Here is a 20,761-nt window from a genome sequence, read left to right as displayed (position 1 = left end):
TTTGCCCACATTACTCTACTTGAGACTGACTGCCATTCAAGAAGATTAGCCTCGTATTTTTTGTTGAATACTATGGCTACTCCTTATTTTCCTTGATTGTCATTGCCTGAATATAACATTTTGTATTTATTGCTCGGAAGGATCTCACCAGTTTTTGTCTTTTTTGTTTCAGTCACCCCTATTATGTCGATCTGGTACTTATCTAATTCCTCAGCTAGCTCCTTTTCTTTGCCATTCAGGCTTCTTACGTTGATAGTACCGATCTTTAACTCTGGTGATGTAGAGTTGGGGTTTGTTTTCAGATTGTTCCAGTAGCTGACTTTTCACCCTGGTTCCCTGGCGAAAACAACGGAGGCGGGGCCTTGTTTAACCGGGCGACACCCCAGCCTGCATGAAATTTTGTCATGTTGACCCAATCATTTTTTATTTTGGTTTAACGAATAAGAATACAATTTGGTCGGCTAAATCCCAAATTGCCAGCCCATCCTCATTCGTTCAGTATCCAAATAGATACCAGACAGGGTGCACCACGAGAAGGTGAGGATTGGACATTAGGTCCGAAGCCCTGGTCGGTTCTCCGCATTCCTTTAAAGGCTATGTGGAGGTCTCCTCTCAGTTATACAGCTTTGACCCTTAAGCACCCCATGTTATTCCTTTCAATATGAAATTCAATTTTATCCTTCTCAAGACTAAATAGTGATCACTTCCAATTTCAAATCCTCTGTATGCTCTAGTGTGCTGCACCAGGGAGAAAACATCACTATCAACAATAACATAGTCAATGAGACTTTTCTTATTCCTTGCTCTTCTCTCCATGTGAATTTGTGCACATTTTTATGTTGGACATTGTGTTAGTAATAACCAGTCCATGTCCTGAGCAGAAATCCAACAGGTATTTGCCATTATTATTAGTTTTGCTCTTTTCTCCAAATTTTCCCAAAATATTTTTGTATGTCTGACAATCATTTCCTATTCTGCTATTTAGGTCCCCAACAAGGACCAACTTTTCCATTTTATTGTGTTAAAGGCTAAAAAAATTCCTCCATTTCTACCTTAGTAGAATGTTATATGCTACCATATGCACAAATAAGTCTCACTGTCCAGTTCCCCATTCTGATATTTGTCCACATCACTCCACTTGAGACTGCCTACAATTCAAGAAGATTAGCCTCGTATTTAGTGTTGAATACTATGGCTACTCCTTCTTTTCCTTGATTGTCATTGCCTGAATATACATTTTGTATTTATTGCTCAGAAAGATCTCACCAGTTTTTGCCTTTTTTGTTTCAGTCACTCCTATTATGTCGATCTGATACTTATCCAATTCCTCAGCTAGCTCTATTTCTTTGCCATTCAGACTTCTTATGTTGATAGTACTGATCTTTAGCTCTGGTGATGTTGAGTTGGGGTGTGTTTTCAGATTTGTTCTGTAGCCGACTTTTCGCTGTTTACCCTGGTTCCCTGGCGAAGACAATGGGTGGGCCTGGTTTAACCGGGCGACGCACCCAGCTAGCATGAAATTTATCATGTTGTACCATCATTTTGTTTTTTGGTTTAAGCCATTAAGAATACAGTTTGGTCAGCTAAATCCCAAATTGCCAGCCCATCCTCATTCATTCAGCATCCAGGTAGATACCCAACGGGGTGCACCACGAGAAGGTGAGGTTTGGACATTATGATGTAAATACAGAAAATGAATATCATGAAAGCAGCAAATTGGAAGTTTCTGAAAATGCTTAGAAATGGAGGAAAGATTACTCTTACATTCTACAAGGCGAAATCTACCATTATGTTGTGCATTTTATGTATACTGAATAAGTATTCTTCCTTCAGAGACTTCTAAGAGAATATCAAGAAAAGGTAACATCCTGCTATTTTCATGTTCAATAGTAAACTTTATACTAGGGTGCAGGGTCTTACAATAATTATTGAATTCTTCCAGTTCTTTTTCTGAATCTGGCCAGCTGATGAAACTGTTTATTTTAATTTTTGTCTGCTGTATTCTTTTCTCATTTACTGTGATACCTTTTATATCGCATGCTATTTAACTCATGTGAATCAAGCACACTCCTAACAATCTGTGCAGTGCAAGTCACATACAAATCTAATCAAGTATTTTAGGTTTAACGATGCTTTTTATGTTAGTTCTCATCATGTATTCATTACACCAGCAATCTAGTTATTTAACTCTTATGTAAAATAAGCACACTCCTGAAAAAGTGATCCAGTTGGTACAAAAAATTAATCAAGTATTTTAGATTTAATGAAGTTTTTATATTACTTAACTTTTTTATATCAGTTCTCGTCATTCCATCAATATGAAAAATATGCTGTTTGCTTCTTGGGAAAATGTTTAATTTTCCACATGTATAATTTGTTACAATGACATTTTCTGCAAATGTTTCAAATGATGCAAACTCTCATTATGATTTCTATTGTGTATATAAAATGAAAACATTCTGAAATGGTGCAGAAATCTAAGAAAGAAATTAATCTGAAATCTTTTAAAAGTCTGTAATTGCAAGTATCTGCGATTAATAATATTTAGGATTAAAATGATAAGAATAATAATAAAAACTCACTGTTGTACGTTGCTGATTTGGAAGAAATGCTCTAACAACAGACTTAAGGGGAGATCTTGGAGATATTCGAGGACTAGTGTCTGCTGTTGAACTACCTGAAAAAAAATAAAACTATTAATGTAGCTAGATCATTATTAATTTTTGGATACAAACGATTTTATATGTAGCAATTAATTATTTAAAATGCATCATGCAATGTTTTTAATTTTTTTTTTTTTCATTTTCCTAAAAGGAGAAAAATAAAAAGCACAACCATCCTTACCAAGAAAGTAATTAAAATTTTAACTTCACTCTCTTTGTCTATAAATAATGTTCTAACGATACATATAATAATTTAAACCAGAACAGTTTGCTCAGTACTTTATGGATTAACTCAGAAATATACAGTAATCAGATTCATGAAAACTACAAGTACTGAACATTTTATTTGTGGAATCAAAGACTGCCTTTAATAACTCCACTTGTCAAGGATTAGTTGCTGACTACTTCTTTTCTGCAAGGGGAAACGTGCTGCATAACTATTTTTTTTCTTATCGCTTCAGTTTAATCAGCCTGTATTGAAATTAATTAAGCATGAGCTATTTGCAAAATGTTCTTTATTCTTCATATATTCATTTAATACATATTTTTGAAACCGCCATACCATACCACTGCAAAAGATGGCCCAACTAGTTTGTCTTCATCATCAAATTCCTGCCATGTACCCTCAAGGGATGTACAGGATATGATAGCACTGCATGAAAAATTTACATCATTACTAACTTCCTATCTACAATTTACCTCCAAATCAGTCTGTTACCTATCAAGACTCCAACATTATCAGATCTTATATTTCTATCTTCTAAGGCACTTTTTACCATATCAATCAACCTATATCTTGGTCTTTTTTTCCTGCCAACCTTGCAGAGAACACCTGTTTTGCTAATTTTTCCTCGCCCATTCTCTTTAAGTGTCCATACTACCAGAGATTAGCTCGGCTAATGCATTCCTGGATGCTGACAATGTCACGTTTGTTCCTAATATCCTTGTTTTTAATATGATATTGCCATTGATGCCATCTGTTCATGCCCCTAATATTTCTCAGGACTCTCATATTTGCAGTCTCTAGTCTTTGGTCAAGTGTTTTACTTCTGACCCAGCTCTCAGATCCATAAGTTAAAATTGGTTTGAACACTGCCTTCTATATAGCTAATTTAGAGTTTTAACTAATTTCTGTCTTATTCCATATAAATTTATTTGGTTGACTTCCTACCATACCAGCTTTGCTGATTCTGTTGTCTATTTCCATATTTAGATTACCATCTTGACTAAATATCATGTCTAAGTAGCTGAAATGTTTTACCAGTTCTATATGCGAATTTTATATTGTGAATGGAGAATTCACAATGCAGTTGATTTTCAATGATTCTGCATATTTTCATTGTCTTTGTCTTGTTATTGCTGACCTTCATATTAAATTTATTACAACAGTTATCCAATTTAGTCAGGGAATCTTGCACACGTGTAGTGGATTTATTTAAAAGTATAATATCGTCCACATAAAGCAAAGAGCTGACATTAATATCTCCAATTTTGAAATCATACCACTTTCCTTCATAATGTGATCTAATAGATAATGAATAACAGAGGGGATTAATGTACATCCTTGTCTGACACCAAATTTAACATTAAACCATCTTCCTGTACTTCCTTCAACTCAAACTGATGACTTACAACTCAAATTAAGACTAAGTATTACTTGACATAATGCCCCATTGACACCACATAACTGTAGCGTATTGAATAGATTTCTCTTGGCACCTTGTCATATGCCTTTTGGTATCAGGTGTCTAGAAAAACTAATAACTGGTATGAGACCTAACAAACAGAGTTAGAGAAACTAAATTATAAAGGGAGGAATGGAGTGAATGTGAGTGTAAGAGCGACAATGTTATATAACTGTGTTAATGACGGGAATGGGCTTTGTCATGAAAATGTTGATAAGAAGAGAACGATTTCGGATTTGTGTTCATCTGGTTTGGACCCATCATATGTGTGCACAGATGTCTACATGTGTAAGACATTAGAGAATAATAGAGATCTACAAGTTGTCCAACTGTGTCAGACAGACTGCAGACAAGACAAAAGAAAAGAACAAACAGGTAGATTATTATGTCCATACACAAGTGCTAGGAGTATCAGAAACAAAGGGATAGAGTTTGTTGCCTTAGTCAGTATGTTGCGACCTCAGATTGTAGGTATTAGTGAGATATGGCTATCAGAATCAGACCTACTAACTGATATCGAGTGTCAAGTATACAGTATATTTAGGAATGATAGAGAGGATAGGAGAGGAGAGGCATGCTGCTAATGACATCGGATGACTTGAATCCAGTCAGAGGTGAGACCTATGATGGCAGTAATACTACTAACAATATTTCATGTGGCAGTGAGTTTGAAGCCATCATTGGTGGATCGGTTGCTAGTGATGAAGAAATGCATCACCAAAAAGAAAAGATGAGCGCAAAAAAAGGTAATCATAATGGGAGACTTTAATTATCCAAATATTGATTGGGAAGCAGTGGAATCTGATGAGAAGAATGAAAATGCATTTATTGAGCTGTTGCAGGACAACTTCCTCAAGCTGCATGTGAGAGAAGGAACTTGAGGGCAAAGAGTGTGAGATTTTATTATAGTGTCAGACGGTGTTTCTGTTAAAGATGTAACTATTTTGCCTCTGGTTGGTGACAGTGATCATGAGATACTCACTTGGGAAGTGACTAAGTTTATAATGTTCCATTCAGAAAAGGTTACATGCTTAACTACAAAGCAGGAAATGATGACCAACTGAGTTCAGTGGAATGGGATTGGTTGCTGGATGAAAAGAATATCAAGAGTGAATTTGAAGCATTTAAACAACGCTTGAATGATGTGATATCAGAATGTGCACCGAGAGTTCGAAGAATAAATAGAGGAGTAAAATGGATGTGTAATCTTATTAAGCAAGAGATTCATAAGAAAAGGATGATGTGGAACAAATACCATTTGCATAAGAATGATGTCCGTAATGAACGTTATAAGCAGCAGGTTAGAATAGTCACAACTGTTGTAAGGAAAACAAAGTCTGAGTATGAAAATCTGGCTCTGCGTGCTAAAGACAACCCACAAGAATTCTATCGATATGCTGCAAGTAAAAGAAAGAATGAATATGAAAGGATAACTCTTCTAAATCCAGATGGCATGAGGGTTACAGATGCAGAAGAGGTCGTTCAGCAAATGAGTGCCCATTTTGTTAAAAGCTATCAACCTGGTGTACGCAACATTGAGCTCACTCCTACCTCTTCACTGGATGAAGAAATGCAGGTGTATGAGCATCAGGTATTAGAGCTGTTGCACAAATTGAATAAGAATTCAGCAGTAGGGACCGATGAGATATCACCACGTGTGGTTAAAGAGTGTTCAGCTGAACTTGCTATTCCTTTGACCAGGCTGTTTAATATGAGTCTTAGAACAGGGAATATTCTGCAGGAATGGAAGGAATGTATGGTAATTCCACTGCACAAGGGTGGTGCAAAGAACCGAAGTATCCAACTATCGACTAATTAGTATCTCTTAAGTGGTGGTGGTGGTGAAGATTTTGGAAAAACTGGTTAGGGCTTGCATTCAGAAATGGGTTGACAATGAATCTCTACTTTGCAATGAACAACATGGGTTTCTAAGAGAAGGTCATGTTTTAGCAACTTGCCCACATTTTATAACAAAGTTACCATTGAACTAGAAAAGGGGGAATGGATACACCATGATACTTTTGGATTTTGCTAAGGCTTTTGACAGAATACAGCATGATAGACTTTCATAAATTGGAGAAAATGGGTTTGGGTTATAGAATATTAGCATTGATAAGAGAATGGCTGACTGACAGATATCAAAAAGTGGTATACAGGGGATGCGAGTCTGCAAGATTTAAGTTAACTAGAGGTGTACAACAAGGATCAGTGATACACCTATAGTGGTACACCTCTAGTTACCTTAAGGTGTACCACAAGGATCAGTGATTTGGTCCACTGTTATTCAATCTGTACATTAATGATATTGGGAAGGATTTGATAAGCGACATACAGCTATTTGCTAATGATGCAAAGATAGGTAGGGTAATCAGAATGCTTCTGATATGCAGTACTTGCAGAATGATTTGAATAGGCTGGAATTGTGGGCATGGGAAAATGGGTTCAATGTCAATAAATGTAAAGTCATTCACTTCGGCATGATTAGATATCCAGTGTCGGATTATATTGGTGGGATTAGGTTAGAAGAAACTGATGAGGGTAGGGATCTTGAGGTGTTAATAGATAGGAAGTTGAAGTTCAGGGGTCATGTGGCAAAGATTACAAATAAAACTCAAAAGATAATTCCAATGCTGAAACGAACGTTCACATGTAAAGATAAGGATGTTATTTTACCTCTTTACAGGGTTTTGATAAGATCTCACTTGGACTATTGTGTGCAGGTCTGGTCTCCTGGTTTCCATTGTGATTCTGATATATTGGAGAGAGTAGAAAGGAGAGTGTTAAAAATGATATCAGGATTGTGGAATACTGAATATGAAGACAGATTGAGAATTTGTAGACTGCAGACACTAGCAGACAGGAGAAAGAGGGGAGATATGATTGAGACTTTCAAACTTCTGAAAGGGGCAAAGGATTTCAACTGATGAAATTTTTCAATTTATGGAGGGTGGGGAAAGAACGAGAGGGCATCCTTGGAAGCTGAGACCGAAGGCCGCTAAGAAGGGGATGAGGACTAGATTTTTCTCTCATAGGGAGGTGATTGTTTGGAATGGATTGCCGTTGGATGTTGTGAGTGAAAGGAGTGTGAATGAATTCAAGAATAAGTATGATAGCTGGCGTATGTGTAGTATGTGGCCTACCTCGATAAGTCTCTCTTAATAATAATCATACCACTTTCCTTCACAATGTGATCCATATAGATAATGAATAACAGAGGGGGGGGGGATAATGTACATCCTTGTCTGACACTAGACTTAACATTAAACGATCTTCCTGTACTTCCTTCAACTTTAACTGCTGACTTACAACTCAAATAAAGACTAAGTATTGCTTGATATAATGCCACATTGATATCAGATAACTGTAGCATATTGAATAGCTTCTCTCTTTCTTGGTGCCCTGTCATATGTCTTTCCCAGTTCTACAAAACTTAAATACAGATCTTTGTTATATTCCCATGATTTCTCAACTATTTGTTGTAAAGTGAAAATCTGATCCTGACAGCCTCTTTTTCACCTGAATCCAGATTGATCTTCACAAAGCTTTTCTTCCATGATCCTTCTCAACCATTTCTCAAGTATACTTGAGTAAATCTTACCAGGAACACTCAGCAGAGAAATACCTCTGTAATACTCACATTCAGTTTTATTTCCCTTTTTATATGGTTACTATGAGAGCTCTACTCTGATCATCAGGAATTCGTCCTTCTGAACTATGAAGTGCAGCCAATGTAAGACTTTTATACCTCCATAATTGAGCATTTCTGGTTCAATATTATCTGCTCCAGCTGCGTTTCCACATTTCAGGATTTTGATGGCTTTTTCTACTTCAAATATGGATATGTATTCCTAACTGCATGCCTGATGAGTGCTTTTTTCACTGTGCTATCACTGCTTCTTTCATTTAGCAATTTTTTGAATTACTCCATACTTCGAGGATATCTTTTTCTCCTGTTTTCATGTCACCTTTATCATCTCTAATTCCTTTTACAGCATGCTTTCTCCATTTCTGAGCTTCTTCAACAACCTCCAGAATATCTTGCCACCTTCTTGATATTTATTTTCTATGTTCTTTCCAAAGTTCTCCCATGACTTTTGTTTAGCCAGTTTTACACAGTGTTTAGCTTTCTTACATTTGTCTCTATATTCCTCTAAGACAGAGATGCACGAACTTCTTAAGGCCGAGGGCCACCAAAAAAAACTTGAAAGTTATTTACCATATATTGTTTATTTTATTTATACCTATCATAATTGTTACAAAAAAAAGGTAATAAAAAGTAAGTGAATTTAATATGATGCATGATATTGCATTGATTTTGACAATTGTTTTGATATTTGGTTCGAGTTTTGTAGTAGACAACTGCAGAATTGATTCTAAATTTTCATCAGTCAAGCGGTTCCTATTTTTCTATTTGTTAATATTCATGACTGAAAAAGTTTGTTCACAAATATATGTTGAGCCAAAGAGGCTTGCACATTTTAATGCATTATCTAGCAACCATTTCTAATTATTTTTATCGACACAATGATAGAAGTTTAATAAATTGCCTTTGTTAAATTTATTTCGCAGGCTCTCATCATTTTGAATGTCAATAAGTTCAAGCTGTGCTGATTCAGATGCATTTTCGGGCAAAATGGCAAAAGTATTGCTAAATAAATCTAGCAACAGTTTCACTTTTTTAAAATCAGAAAACTGATCCTTGAAGGCTGATATCAAGTTATCAATCTTTTCAACATACACAGTTTTGAAGTTGACATTGAACTTTTCAGAAACTTTCTTATAATTAGGAAAATGGATGTAATTCCCTGACTTCAGTTGGATTTGAAATAGATTTGATTTGCACTGAAAAGGCAAAATATGGCCGTAAAGTTGAGTAACCAATTGATCTTTGCCCTGAAGTCGCATATTTAACATATTTAAATGATTAGTAATGAAAATTACTAATCAACCAGAAAGGCTAAGTCACATAACCAATCCGGATTTTTTATGTCAGGGACGTTTTTGTTTTTTTCAGTCATGAAGATTTCAATTTCATCAATTAAATTTAGGAACCACTCCAATGTTTGTCCACGACTTAGCCACCTCACTTCTGTGTAAAAAATTAAGTCACCATATTCACTTTCAATGTCTTCAAGAAACTTTTTAAATTGTTGGTGATTAAGGCCATGGGATTTTATAAAATTAATCGTTGAAACCACAATTTTCATGACATGTTCAAATCCAAGTTTCTTAGGGCACAAGCTCTCCTGGTGGAGTATACAGGTGGAATTGTATCAACTCATCGTCGTGCCGTACCAAATGCTGTTTCAATAATGTTACCAATCCAGAATTAGCTCCCATCATGTAAGGAGGTCCCCTCAGTCATGATACCTGATAATTTTGTCAGATCTAAATCAATTTTGGAACACGGTTCCAAAATCCCAGTGAACATGTCATTACCTTTCATTTGATCCGACAATGAACTCATTCCAATCAGCTCCTCACTTACCTCAAACTCTTGCGTCATTCCACGTGCAATTATTAACAACTGGGCTGTGGAAGTAATGTCAGTTGATTCATCAACAGCTAATGAAAAATAGGCAAATTTCTTTGAATAAGATGTTAATTGGTACTTTATATTTTCCGACATTGCAGTAATTCTTCGCACAGTCATCCTGTTTAACTGAATTTTCTCAACATTTTTGGCTGATTCAGGACAAATTTTTTTGGCAGCTATCTCAAGGCAATCTTTAAAGAAATCTCCGTCTGTAAATGGTCGGCACCTTTTTGCTATAAGGCGAAATATTTCAAAACTTATTTCTGTTGCGATTTCCAAATCTTGAATAGGTTTTGTAAACATCACTTGCTGACCTGTCAATTCTCGTTTCAAAACTGAAATTTTTTGTTTACGTAGTTCTTCAGGTAGATTTGAAAACATAGGATGCAGACTTTCATAGTGTCTCCTTATACTGTATTCTTTTGGCATGGCTACAGCACTTTTGCAAATCAAGCTCACGATATTATTAAATGACTGCACAAAACCATATTTTTCGGTCCAGCTATCCTGAAACTGCCATTTTTTATCCTGTAGTTTGTGTTTCCTACTTGGCCCTGCTTTATCCATTATAGAATTTATTTTTTACCATTTCCTAGGGGTGATAAAAAACAAAATACTCATATGACAAATAGACGAATTATAAAATTTGTCAACATTATTACTAAATGATTATCATAAGTAGACAGGCAATTGTGACGTCACAGCTACTTTGCTTTGCACATGTTACCATTTTTAAAAATTACCTATCGTGTAACTTGTTAAAGTTAAAATAATACACGGTGAGGTGGGCCAACAGCAAATCAAAGGAGGGCCACAGTCTGTGCATCGTTACTCTAAGAGCACAAGCTGACTTATTTGCCAGGAACTTTTGATAGGCTTTCTTCTTTTCCTTCACTGCCTCTTAACTTCCTGTGACCACCATGGGGTTCTGATTTTTGTATCTTTGCATACAACCTCACCACATGCCTCTCTGGCTGAATCAATCAATGTTTTCTTCAGCGCTTGCCACTGAATCTCCAAGGTTTGGTTCCTGTTCTCAAACTCTTTCATTTTTTCTTGAATAATATTTTTGTTTTAGTCTGCAGTTCACATCTGAGAGCTGCTTAACTTTCATTCGTTTAAAACTTTCCTATACGTTCTTCTTCTTTTCAATATGAAATTCAATTTTATCTTACTCAAGACTAAATGGCAATCACTTCCAATTTCAAATCCTATGTACACTCTGGTGTACAGAGGATTTCTCCCTGCACCAGGGAGAAAACATCATTGTTAACAATAACATAGTCAATGAAACTTTTCTTATTCCTTGCCTCTTCTCTCCATGTGAATTTGTGCACATTTTTATGTTGGAAATTATGTTAGTAATAACCAGTCCATGTCCTGAGCAGAAATCCAACAGATATTTACCATTATTATTAGCTTTGCTCTTTTCTCCAAATTTTCATAAATTATTTTTCTATGTCTGACAATTATTTCCTGATCTGCTATTTAGATCCCCAACAAGGGCCAACTTTTCCTTTTTCATTGTGCCAGTTGCTTTCTCTAAAATTCTCTAATTTTATCGCTTAATTCCTTAGATCACAGTACAAAATTTGAAGATTAACCTGACTAGCATACTTGCATATATTTTCTTTCAATAAAGAAAGTTATTGAAAATCATCATCCTTTATTCCCTGAAGTAGTTCACTGAGATATAGTAGAAGTTGAATATAGCAAACCCCAAAAGATTCAGATAAATAGTCTGTTATAGTGCAAGGTTTGCAAAGTGAAGTCAGGCAAAAGATTCCCCCCACTATTTCCATGAAATAAAATAAATGGTGGGAACAAAGAAAATCAAGGGAATTAACAAAATAGAAAGAAATTGTACATTGATGACAGAACAGGACTGGCAGGAACCAAGCATAAAGAACACAAAATAAGGAATTACTGATATTAAAAGACCCTCCTTTTGAACTGCCTCTAGGCAGTTCAAAAGGAAGGATCACCAATTCAGAGTTTTTGATCACGTTTTGGATGGTGCACCTAAAAGGTCCTTAAAATCTGATGATGTCCAGAGGCAAGCAATTAGGCTCATTGATGATCCCTCTCTTACAAATTCACTTCACCCTCTAATTCAGAGATGCAATGTTTCTGCAGTGACCATGGAACTCTGTAGAATACAGAGTTCCATGGGCACTGCTCCAGTGAATTGGCAACTATCATTCTTTCACTTTTTTTGTCTCATCTGTTAATATAGGAGCAGCAGCTTCCCAGCATCCCTTTACTGTGCAACTGCAAACACATCAAACCTGCATCTCTTCTTTCTCTTTTAGTCCATCCATTTCTATCCTCATGAAGTATTCCCTAACAACTATAACCTGAACTCTTCAAAAAATAAAGCATCAATAAACTTCTCAGTCCTCATTTACACTCCTCACACATACAGCAGTGATGTGCTTATAGGTCTACTGACTTTTCGTGTATGGGATCAGTATATATAATAATATATACTGATCAGTATATATAATAAAATTTTGAGGGGCAGCTGGGAAGCTGCCCCTCAAAAAATTATTAGCAATTTGAGAAAATAAAACAGGATGAAATATTGAAGTTAATTTCAAAATTTTAATTTCTTATGAAAATTGAAATGTAAGGTATGTTAATGGGAAAAAAAAAAGAACACCACATGAGAGGAAATGAGGGGAATAAAAACTTTTAAATCTTTTTTTAAGGCAGAAGATACCAAGAGATACCAAGGCAGAAGCATTAGCAAAGTCATCTCCTCCTATAGGAGCTGCCAAACGGTGTGCCCGTTTTTAGTAAATTACTCTGGATTTAGAGGAGATGTGTTTTGCATTATGGGAGATACTGAGATAGGAGTGTTGGTAACTTGTGCCACTTTTGCAAGGAGTCACCCGGTGTTGTACCACTTTATCCCAGTCCTGAAGATACTCTCAAGCGCAAACTTTGTTTGCACACACTTGGATAAAAGATTAAACTAAATTTAGTATAGTCTGACCAAGTGAAAAATAAACTTTCAACATCTTTCTCTAAATCCAGAGTAATTTAATAAAAAGGTGGCACACCGTTTGGCAGCTCCTATAGGAGGAGATGACTTGCTAATGCTTCTGCCTTGGTATCTCCACTTGGGCCTGGCTCCCACTGAAGAGACCTCAATAAAGGTCGAAACTAGTCTGGGTAGTGGCCCTTCTCGTAATGCATAACATTATGCATATCCGCAAGGAGATGTGTTTTGCATTATGGGAGATACTGAGATAGGAGTGTTGGTAGCTTGCTCCACCTTTGCAAGGAGTCGCCCGGTGTTGTACCACTTTACCCCAGTCCTGAAGATAATCTTGGGCGCAAACTTTGTTTGCACACACTTGGATAAAGGATTAAACTAAATTTATCATAGCACCAAAGATAGTATTCTCCTGAGTTTATCATAATTTTCAGACTTGTAGTTCAGCATATAACCAGTCCTAATTGAAACATCCATATAGTTTGATGCTTCCCAGGTTGGTATAGCATCACTATCACCAACTGGTGGCAAAACAGTCATATCCTTAACTGAGACACCTTCTGACACATGCTGCTTGAGAAGTTGTCAAACAGCTCAATAAATTCTTCATTCATATCATGAGTTTTGTCTGCTATCCAATAAATATTCAGATAATTTAAGTCACCCATAATAAGTATTGAGTGACTTAAAAGAATTATTAGTATAAAAGAATTTTAAAGAATTAAATTGTATTATTATTGCTTTCATGCATTTCTATCCTAAATGGAGTCAAGTCATCTAATATCAACACAGGACATTTATACTATTATTGCTTTCATGTGTTTCTATCCTAATTATCTGATATCATTAGTAACCCCCCCCCACTCCTCTACAATCTGTCATTCCTAAAAATACTATATCCTCTGCACTCGATTCCAGTTATGACATCTGACTCTGAGAACCAGGTTTCACTAATGCCAACAATCTTAGGCCACAACAACATATTAAAAAAAAAACCTCAATCCCCTCGTTCCCAATGCTTTTGGTATTTGTATATTCAAATAACAAGCGTTATCTCCTCACTTTTTCTTATACTTAAATCTACAGTCTATTTGGCCCAGTTGGACAATTTTCTTTTTTTTGCTCTACACACACACACAAAATGTTCAAAAACCCAAATTGTAGTCCATCCATTCAGCAGATTTGTAACTGTGCTCACTGACACCTTCATATCACTATTATGCAAATCTTAGCTGCACCTACATACACATCCTCAGCATTCCTTCCAAGATGATCTAGATTCTATGACTCTCTACATAGGTCCCACTCGATAAATAATTTCTCTAGGCACCTGATGCCAAACCCATCTAATACAAATCTTTTCTACAATCAAACTCGCTCTGCACATCCAAAAACTCAAGCTCATTTTTTCCAAAATAGCCTGTGCATCACAGTAATTAACTATTTTTACTTTCTCACTTTTCTTTCTTGCTCCTTTCATCAAACATTTTACATCCTCTCTCATACTATATTTGTCACTACTTAAATTATTAGTTCTAACCAGCACTATCATCTCTTTTACTTTTCTTTTTTGTTTTACTACTCCTTTGTCACATTTTTTATTTTTAGTCCCAGAAAGTTCAATGTAGTTACTCCTTTGTCAAGTGCAAATTTAATTATCCAATCATCATACCATATGACTTCTTTTATCTTACATTTTAATTGACTACTTGTTACTGTTATTATCATTACCATCACTACCACAATTATTATCATTATTATTCTGTCTTTCTTTCCTGTTATTTCTCTACTCAATTCTCTTGTCCTGTCTTTGTTCTTGTACACATTTTTCTGCTTTCCTCAATTCCCTGGTCAATTTTCATATTCCTTTTAATCTTGAAATTTCACATGCTAATTTTTCTTCATTTATGTCTGCAACATAAAGGTTCTCTTTACTGGATTCCACACTATCGTTATCCCTAGCTTCGATGGTGCTCACTTGTTCTGCTAAGTTTTTGGCAGCATTTTTTAAAAGATATCTTATTTTAACAATATGTATTAAAATATATTAGCAAATGTACTAAAAACAGTAAAAAACAAATATAGCAAATATATACTGACTAATCTAAAAAAGTACTCAATAAATAACCAAAATCACCTATTTTAGAGGATCTTCAAATTATGAATATCCTCACACGAAATAGTCTTGAACCAGAACCTTTTACTCTTTTATATACTATACTGAGAAAGAAGTATAAAGTTTCTCCCATCATAGCTGATGAAATACAAACAGAAACTTGTATTACTTTAAATAATACTCAAGTAATAACTAGAACCTCACCAAAACTGAATTAGCAGATCTAATCTTTAAAAGCAAATCAGGATATATTAATTACTACAGGATGTAGCATTCTGATAAAGGGAGTGCTACCGTTATTTTAAATTGAACCCATTAACTTCAAAAAAATGAATCAATCTTTCTCTGACAACAATATCCATGAAACTTGTGAAACATAACCCAACTAATTGGATTAAAAGGAAAACAGTAGAATTAAAAAAAAAAAATCCTACTTCTGCATTATGCTTTGCTCCAGAGAATTTAAAGTATATCCAAGATTTGTAAGGAGAACATACCACTTTAGCTGATAACTGGAAAGACAGTCGATACTTTTATCTAGTGAAGAAACTAGCATCAACACTCGAGTTAGTAATCCATTATCTCCTCCTCCAATAAAAATTAAAAATATCACACTCTGATATTTTTATTATTATTTATTATTATTTATTAAGTGATTATTAGTCAGTTTGATATATTTTTCCTTTTCACAAATGTCCCAACGACACACTCAGGGGATAGCCATTATCTCGCTCTCCCATTGCTAATTTTTATATTTAAGCTTTTGAGTAACATGCTCTAGATTCCTTTACTTTAAAACCCAAAATCTTGCACAGGTATGTTGACAATATTTTCCATACTCCAAGTAGAAAAAGCCATCAAAAGTGTCCAAAATGTGGAAAGGCAGCATATTTGACTAGAAATCTCAAGTATGGAGGTATAAAAGTCTTACACTGACTTCACTGCATAGTTCAGAAGGCCTGGAACAGAGGGAAGAATTCCAGATGATTGGAGTAGAGCTCTCAGAGTAACCATATAAAAAAATGGAAATAAAACTGAATATGAGAATTACAGAGGTATTTCATTACTGAGTGTTCTTGGTAAAATATATGCAAGTATATTTGAGAAACGGTTGAGAAGGATTGTGGAAGAGAAGCTTGGTGAAGAACAAGCTAGATTCAGGCCAAATAGAGGTTGTCAGGAATAGATCTTCACTTTCCGACAAATAATCGAGAAAGCATGGGAATATAACAAAGATCTGTATTAAGTTTTGTCGATTTGGAAAAGGCATATGACAAGGTGCCAAGAGAGAAGCTATTCAATACGCTACAGTTATATGGTGTCAGTGGGGCATTATATCAAGCAATACTTAGTCTTTATTTGAGTTGTAAGTCAGCAATTTGAATTGAAGGAAGTACAGGAAGATGGTTTAATGTTAAATCAACATTAACAGTGTCAGACAAGGATATACATTATTCTCTCTGTTATTCATTATCTATATGGATTGCATTATGAAGGAAAGTGGTATTAAACTTGATATCAAAATTGGAGATGTTAATGTCAACTATTTGCTTTATGCAGATGATGTTATACTTCTAAATAAATCTGCTACAAGTATGCAAGATTCCCTGACTAAATTGAATAACTGTTGTAATAGATATAGTATGAAGGTTAGCATTAAAAAGACAATGATAATAGGCAGAAACATTGAAAATATCAACTGCATTGTGAATGGAGAACTTATAGAACAAGTAAAACATTTCAGCTACTTAGGCACGATTTTTAGTGAGGATGGTAAATTAAACATGAAAATAGACAACAGAATCAACAAAGCTGGTATGGTACGAAGTCAAATGAATACATTTATATGGAATAAGAGAAAAATTAGCCAAAACACTAAATTAGATGTATACAAGACAGTGTTCAATCCAATTTTAACTTATGAATCTGAGAGCTATATTTCACTTTCGCTTAAGTCATGGCTTCTGTCTCATTAGAAAACTTCAAGTGAAAATATTTTTGATGCTGTTCTTTTTTTAGAGGAATTTATGGGTTTTTTTTTTTTTTCATCCATCCACCATTCATTGGACATGCTGTATAGTGACTTACTTGTTCAGTGATTTGCCAGGTAGTCCTGTTGTATGCTTTTCTGGTGGCTTCAACTATCTGAAGATCTTTTGCTCCAGACACACCATCCATCCATCTCATTAATGGTCTACCCTTCCTCTTTTCCTAGGAACTTTACCTTCTATTACTGTTTTGGAAAGTCCTTCTTCCATCCTTTCATCGTGTCCAAATTATTTTAACTTTCATCTGTCATTATCATTAAGGAGTTTTAAAGTTCTACCCTGATAGTAAGAAGTGCCGACAGTATTCACAAGAGTATTTAATATTTGGATTTATACCATCATTTACCAATGAAACAATGCCTATGTGCCTATTATGTGAATTATTTTTATTATTATTATGCCTATTAAGGAATTATTATTTTTAAATTGAGAAATTTATTACCGATAACATTTATTCATTTATTTAACATGATGGGGGTTGATAAGGGATCAAGGATTCTATGAAGGGGTCAATGGTCTAAAACCTTTGCTGACCCTGCCTAAGACAGATCATTGAAAAGTATAAAGAATTTAGACTCCCGACAGTAATGTGTTTCATAGATTACTCTAAAGCTTTTGACTGTATTCAGTATGTGAAACTGTTGGAAGTAATAAAAATAATGGGTTTTTTCAACACATTATCAAGTTGATAACTTGTACAGTGAGCAAGAAGCAACAGTAAGGACAGATGATGGATTAACTGATTGGCTTCAGGTTGGAAAGGGAGTTACAAATGGATGCATACTTTCTCCTCACCTGTTTAGTAGCTATGCTGAGGACATCATGTGTGTATCATTGGATGAGTTCAAACAGGAAGGATAGGTGGTAGATTGATCAGTAATCTGAGGTGTTTTGATAATACAGCACTCCTTTGTAATGAAAAAGAAGAACTAAGACAAATCCTTGACAAACTTAATGAGACCAATAAGAACAGAGAAGTTCCTGAGAAACAGGTGTACTTTAATAGAGAAAGAAGTGACGAAGCCAGCATGTTCGAGTACCTGGGGATCCATTATTAATGTGAATAATTTCTGTTCAGAAGATGCCAGAAAAAGATTAGGAATGGCTAAAACAAGTCAGAGACTTGTCTAAAATCTGGAAGGATGAATCTATCTCCATAGGAACAAAGTTGAGGATTCTGGCCTTATGGATGTGAGACTTGGAACCTAAGAAGTCTGATAGGAAAAGAATATCTGCTTTTGAGATGTAGAGTTACAGAGGGCTGATGAGGATAACATATATTGAAAGGCGGACAAGCAGATGGATGCTAGAAAAGATTGGTAGAACTTTAAAGCTCCTTAAGGATAATGACAGAAGAAAGTTAAAATAATTTGGACACAATGAAAGGATGGAAGAAGGACTTTCCAAAACAGTAATAGAAGGTAAAGTTCCTAGGAAAAGAGGAAGGGGTAGACCATTAATGAGATGGATGGATGGATGGTGTGTGTGGAGCAAAAGATCTTCAGACAGTTGAAGCCACCAGAAAAGCATACAACAGGACTACCTGGCAAATCACCGAACAAGTAAGTCACTATACAGCATGTCCAATGAATGGTGGATGGACGAAAAAAAAAAAAAACCCATAAATTCCTCTAAAAAAAGAACAGCATCAAAAATATTTTCACTTGAAGTTTTCTAATGAGACAGTAGCCATGATTTAAGCGAAAGTGAATTATTCATACTCTCAGACCAGTGTTTTGCTGTACAAGGTTATGTAAAATGTAACATGTCCATGAGAAGGTAATTTGCAGTCATGGCAAGCAGATCACAGAATGAATATATGTCAGTGTCAGAAAATGAATGTCCTCAGTGTGGGATAACCATTTTTAAATTTTGTAATATTCTCAGGATACAAAAAACAATTCCATAGCTGCATGTATCAAGAAACACCGATACACACTACCAAACACCTCTGGACCATAGTCTCAAATGCTAATCTGACCTTTTAAAATCAATGAAATCCAAACGTCACTTCTCCAGGAAACAAAACATCCAGAGAAGTACTACACACATAGGAGATAATTACTTGTACAATGTACAATACACTAAGTAAACGGTTGGATGGACAAGTGATTAACTTATCTATTCTCTAATCAACAAGCTGTGGGTTCGAATCCCACTTTGGGAATAATTGTTTGTGACAGTCTTCAGGTAGGAGATTAATTTCATCTACTAGCATGAGACCACTAGCTTACTTACTGAAAGCCTGAAGTGGCTTGAAAAAAAATTAAATGTTTGATCTCTAGAACAGTTTCTGAATTACATTAAAAAATTATGAAAATTAATAAAGACAGAAAACAATTCTTGGCCTAACCATGATACTACTACTAATGAACTATATAATTAAGTAAGTCACACAAAAACTTCAAGTTTTGAGAGTGTGTGTCATAATTAGCAATCAAGGAAATCAATCTCATTAATAACACTTATCTATGTATGATAATTAAATTTTTTTTTTTTTGGGGGGGAGGGGTATTTCTTTCTTGGGAATTTTTTTCTAACTTAACAAAAAGCAACATAGAAATGAACTTTTTTCCCCAGTTTTATTTAGCTGAAGTAGATTTAATCCAGCTTCTGTAACTAGATAAGATGAAATCATTAGTTACCAGAGCAAAAGATTTAAAATAAACAAGTATAATATTATTTACAACATAGATTAGATGTCACCATGAAAAAAACTGTCATGTAGAGTTTTAAATATTGCAACTTGAAAATGGCTAACTCAAGAAATCATTTTTAATTAAAAATAATTTCATTGTTAAAGTATAAAACATTAAACATTAAAGAATTCTGCAACATACCTATACCACTTGATAAACTTGCTTGACTATTATTTAATGTCAAATGGGGACGAGGTAGAAAAGTATCTGTATATATGCGTCCTTCGAATTCAGAATCACAGTAATCAGGGGACTCTCTTCCATCATTGGCATTACCTATTTGTTCTAAGAGTTTTTGTTCTTGAATCTGGAATTCATTTAGCTTACTTGTTAAATCTTCATATTCCTGGGGGAAAAAATAAGTCCTCAATAAAAACAATCTTGGATTTTATGAAAATCATGCAAAAATAAAATCTTTTTTTTTTTTAATATACTCTTCAACAGCTGTTAAACAGTATATCTATGCACAAAACCCTCATGTCATATCAAGTGCAAATGTCATCAATAACAATACAAAATCAAAAACTGCAAGATTGTTTTAAGTGGAAAAATATCTGAGCTAAAATGAAAATACAGTAAACTCTTACAAGTCAAGATTACGTGAGAAGTTGAAAGAACTGCAGTCCACATCTAATAATAATTCAAATTAGTTAAGTCTTAAAAAAACATGAACAAAAGAACTGGAGGTTGTATTCAGTAATTCAGGGAAACCAGTATGGGGTTCTTTGGAACAGCCTTTCCATACTCTTTCATTCTCTTCTTCCTTTCTATCCTCTACTTCCATCATTTTTGCTCAGCCTCTTCTTTCATTCAATCTACTAGAGGTAATTGGAGGGAGAGGGAGAAGAAATAGTGTCTGTGAGAAAGCAACTAGAGAGAATTTGTGAGAGGAGTCATCCATTCATAGTACTGCACTTTTCAGGATAGCACTGAGCATTTTTTGGAAAGATTTTGGTGTGCCACTCCAAATGTGAAAACAGTACTCTAAGGATAAACAGTCATGGCACTCTGGA

General features: G+C 35.0%; 1 protein-coding gene across 1 annotated transcript in view; it reads right to left on the bottom strand.

Moving 5' to 3' along the window:
• LOC150109194 (serine/threonine-protein kinase A-Raf-like) overlaps positions 1–20,761 on the bottom strand; it is a 344,481-nt gene that overhangs the window by 240,418 nt on the left and 83,302 nt on the right. The window contains exons 3-4 of the mRNA XM_090411929.1: positions 19,890–20,094; positions 2,583–2,677 (exon numbers count right to left, since the gene is read on the bottom strand). Coding sequence (XP_090268055.1) covers positions 2,583–2,677; positions 19,890–20,094 — 300 coding nt within the window. The remainder of the gene's footprint in view (positions 1–2,582; positions 2,678–19,889; positions 20,095–20,761) is intronic.

This window comes from Typopeltis vanoorti, chromosome 2 (genome assembly GCF_054136105.1).
Source record: "Typopeltis vanoorti isolate ZY-2024b chromosome 2, IOZ_Tvanoo_1.0, whole genome shotgun sequence".
Classification (NCBI taxonomy): domain Eukaryota; kingdom Metazoa; phylum Arthropoda; class Arachnida; order Uropygi; family Thelyphonidae; genus Typopeltis; species Typopeltis vanoorti.
Note: the sequence above shows the minus strand (reverse complement) of the source record. Positions and strands in the feature narration are given on the sequence as shown.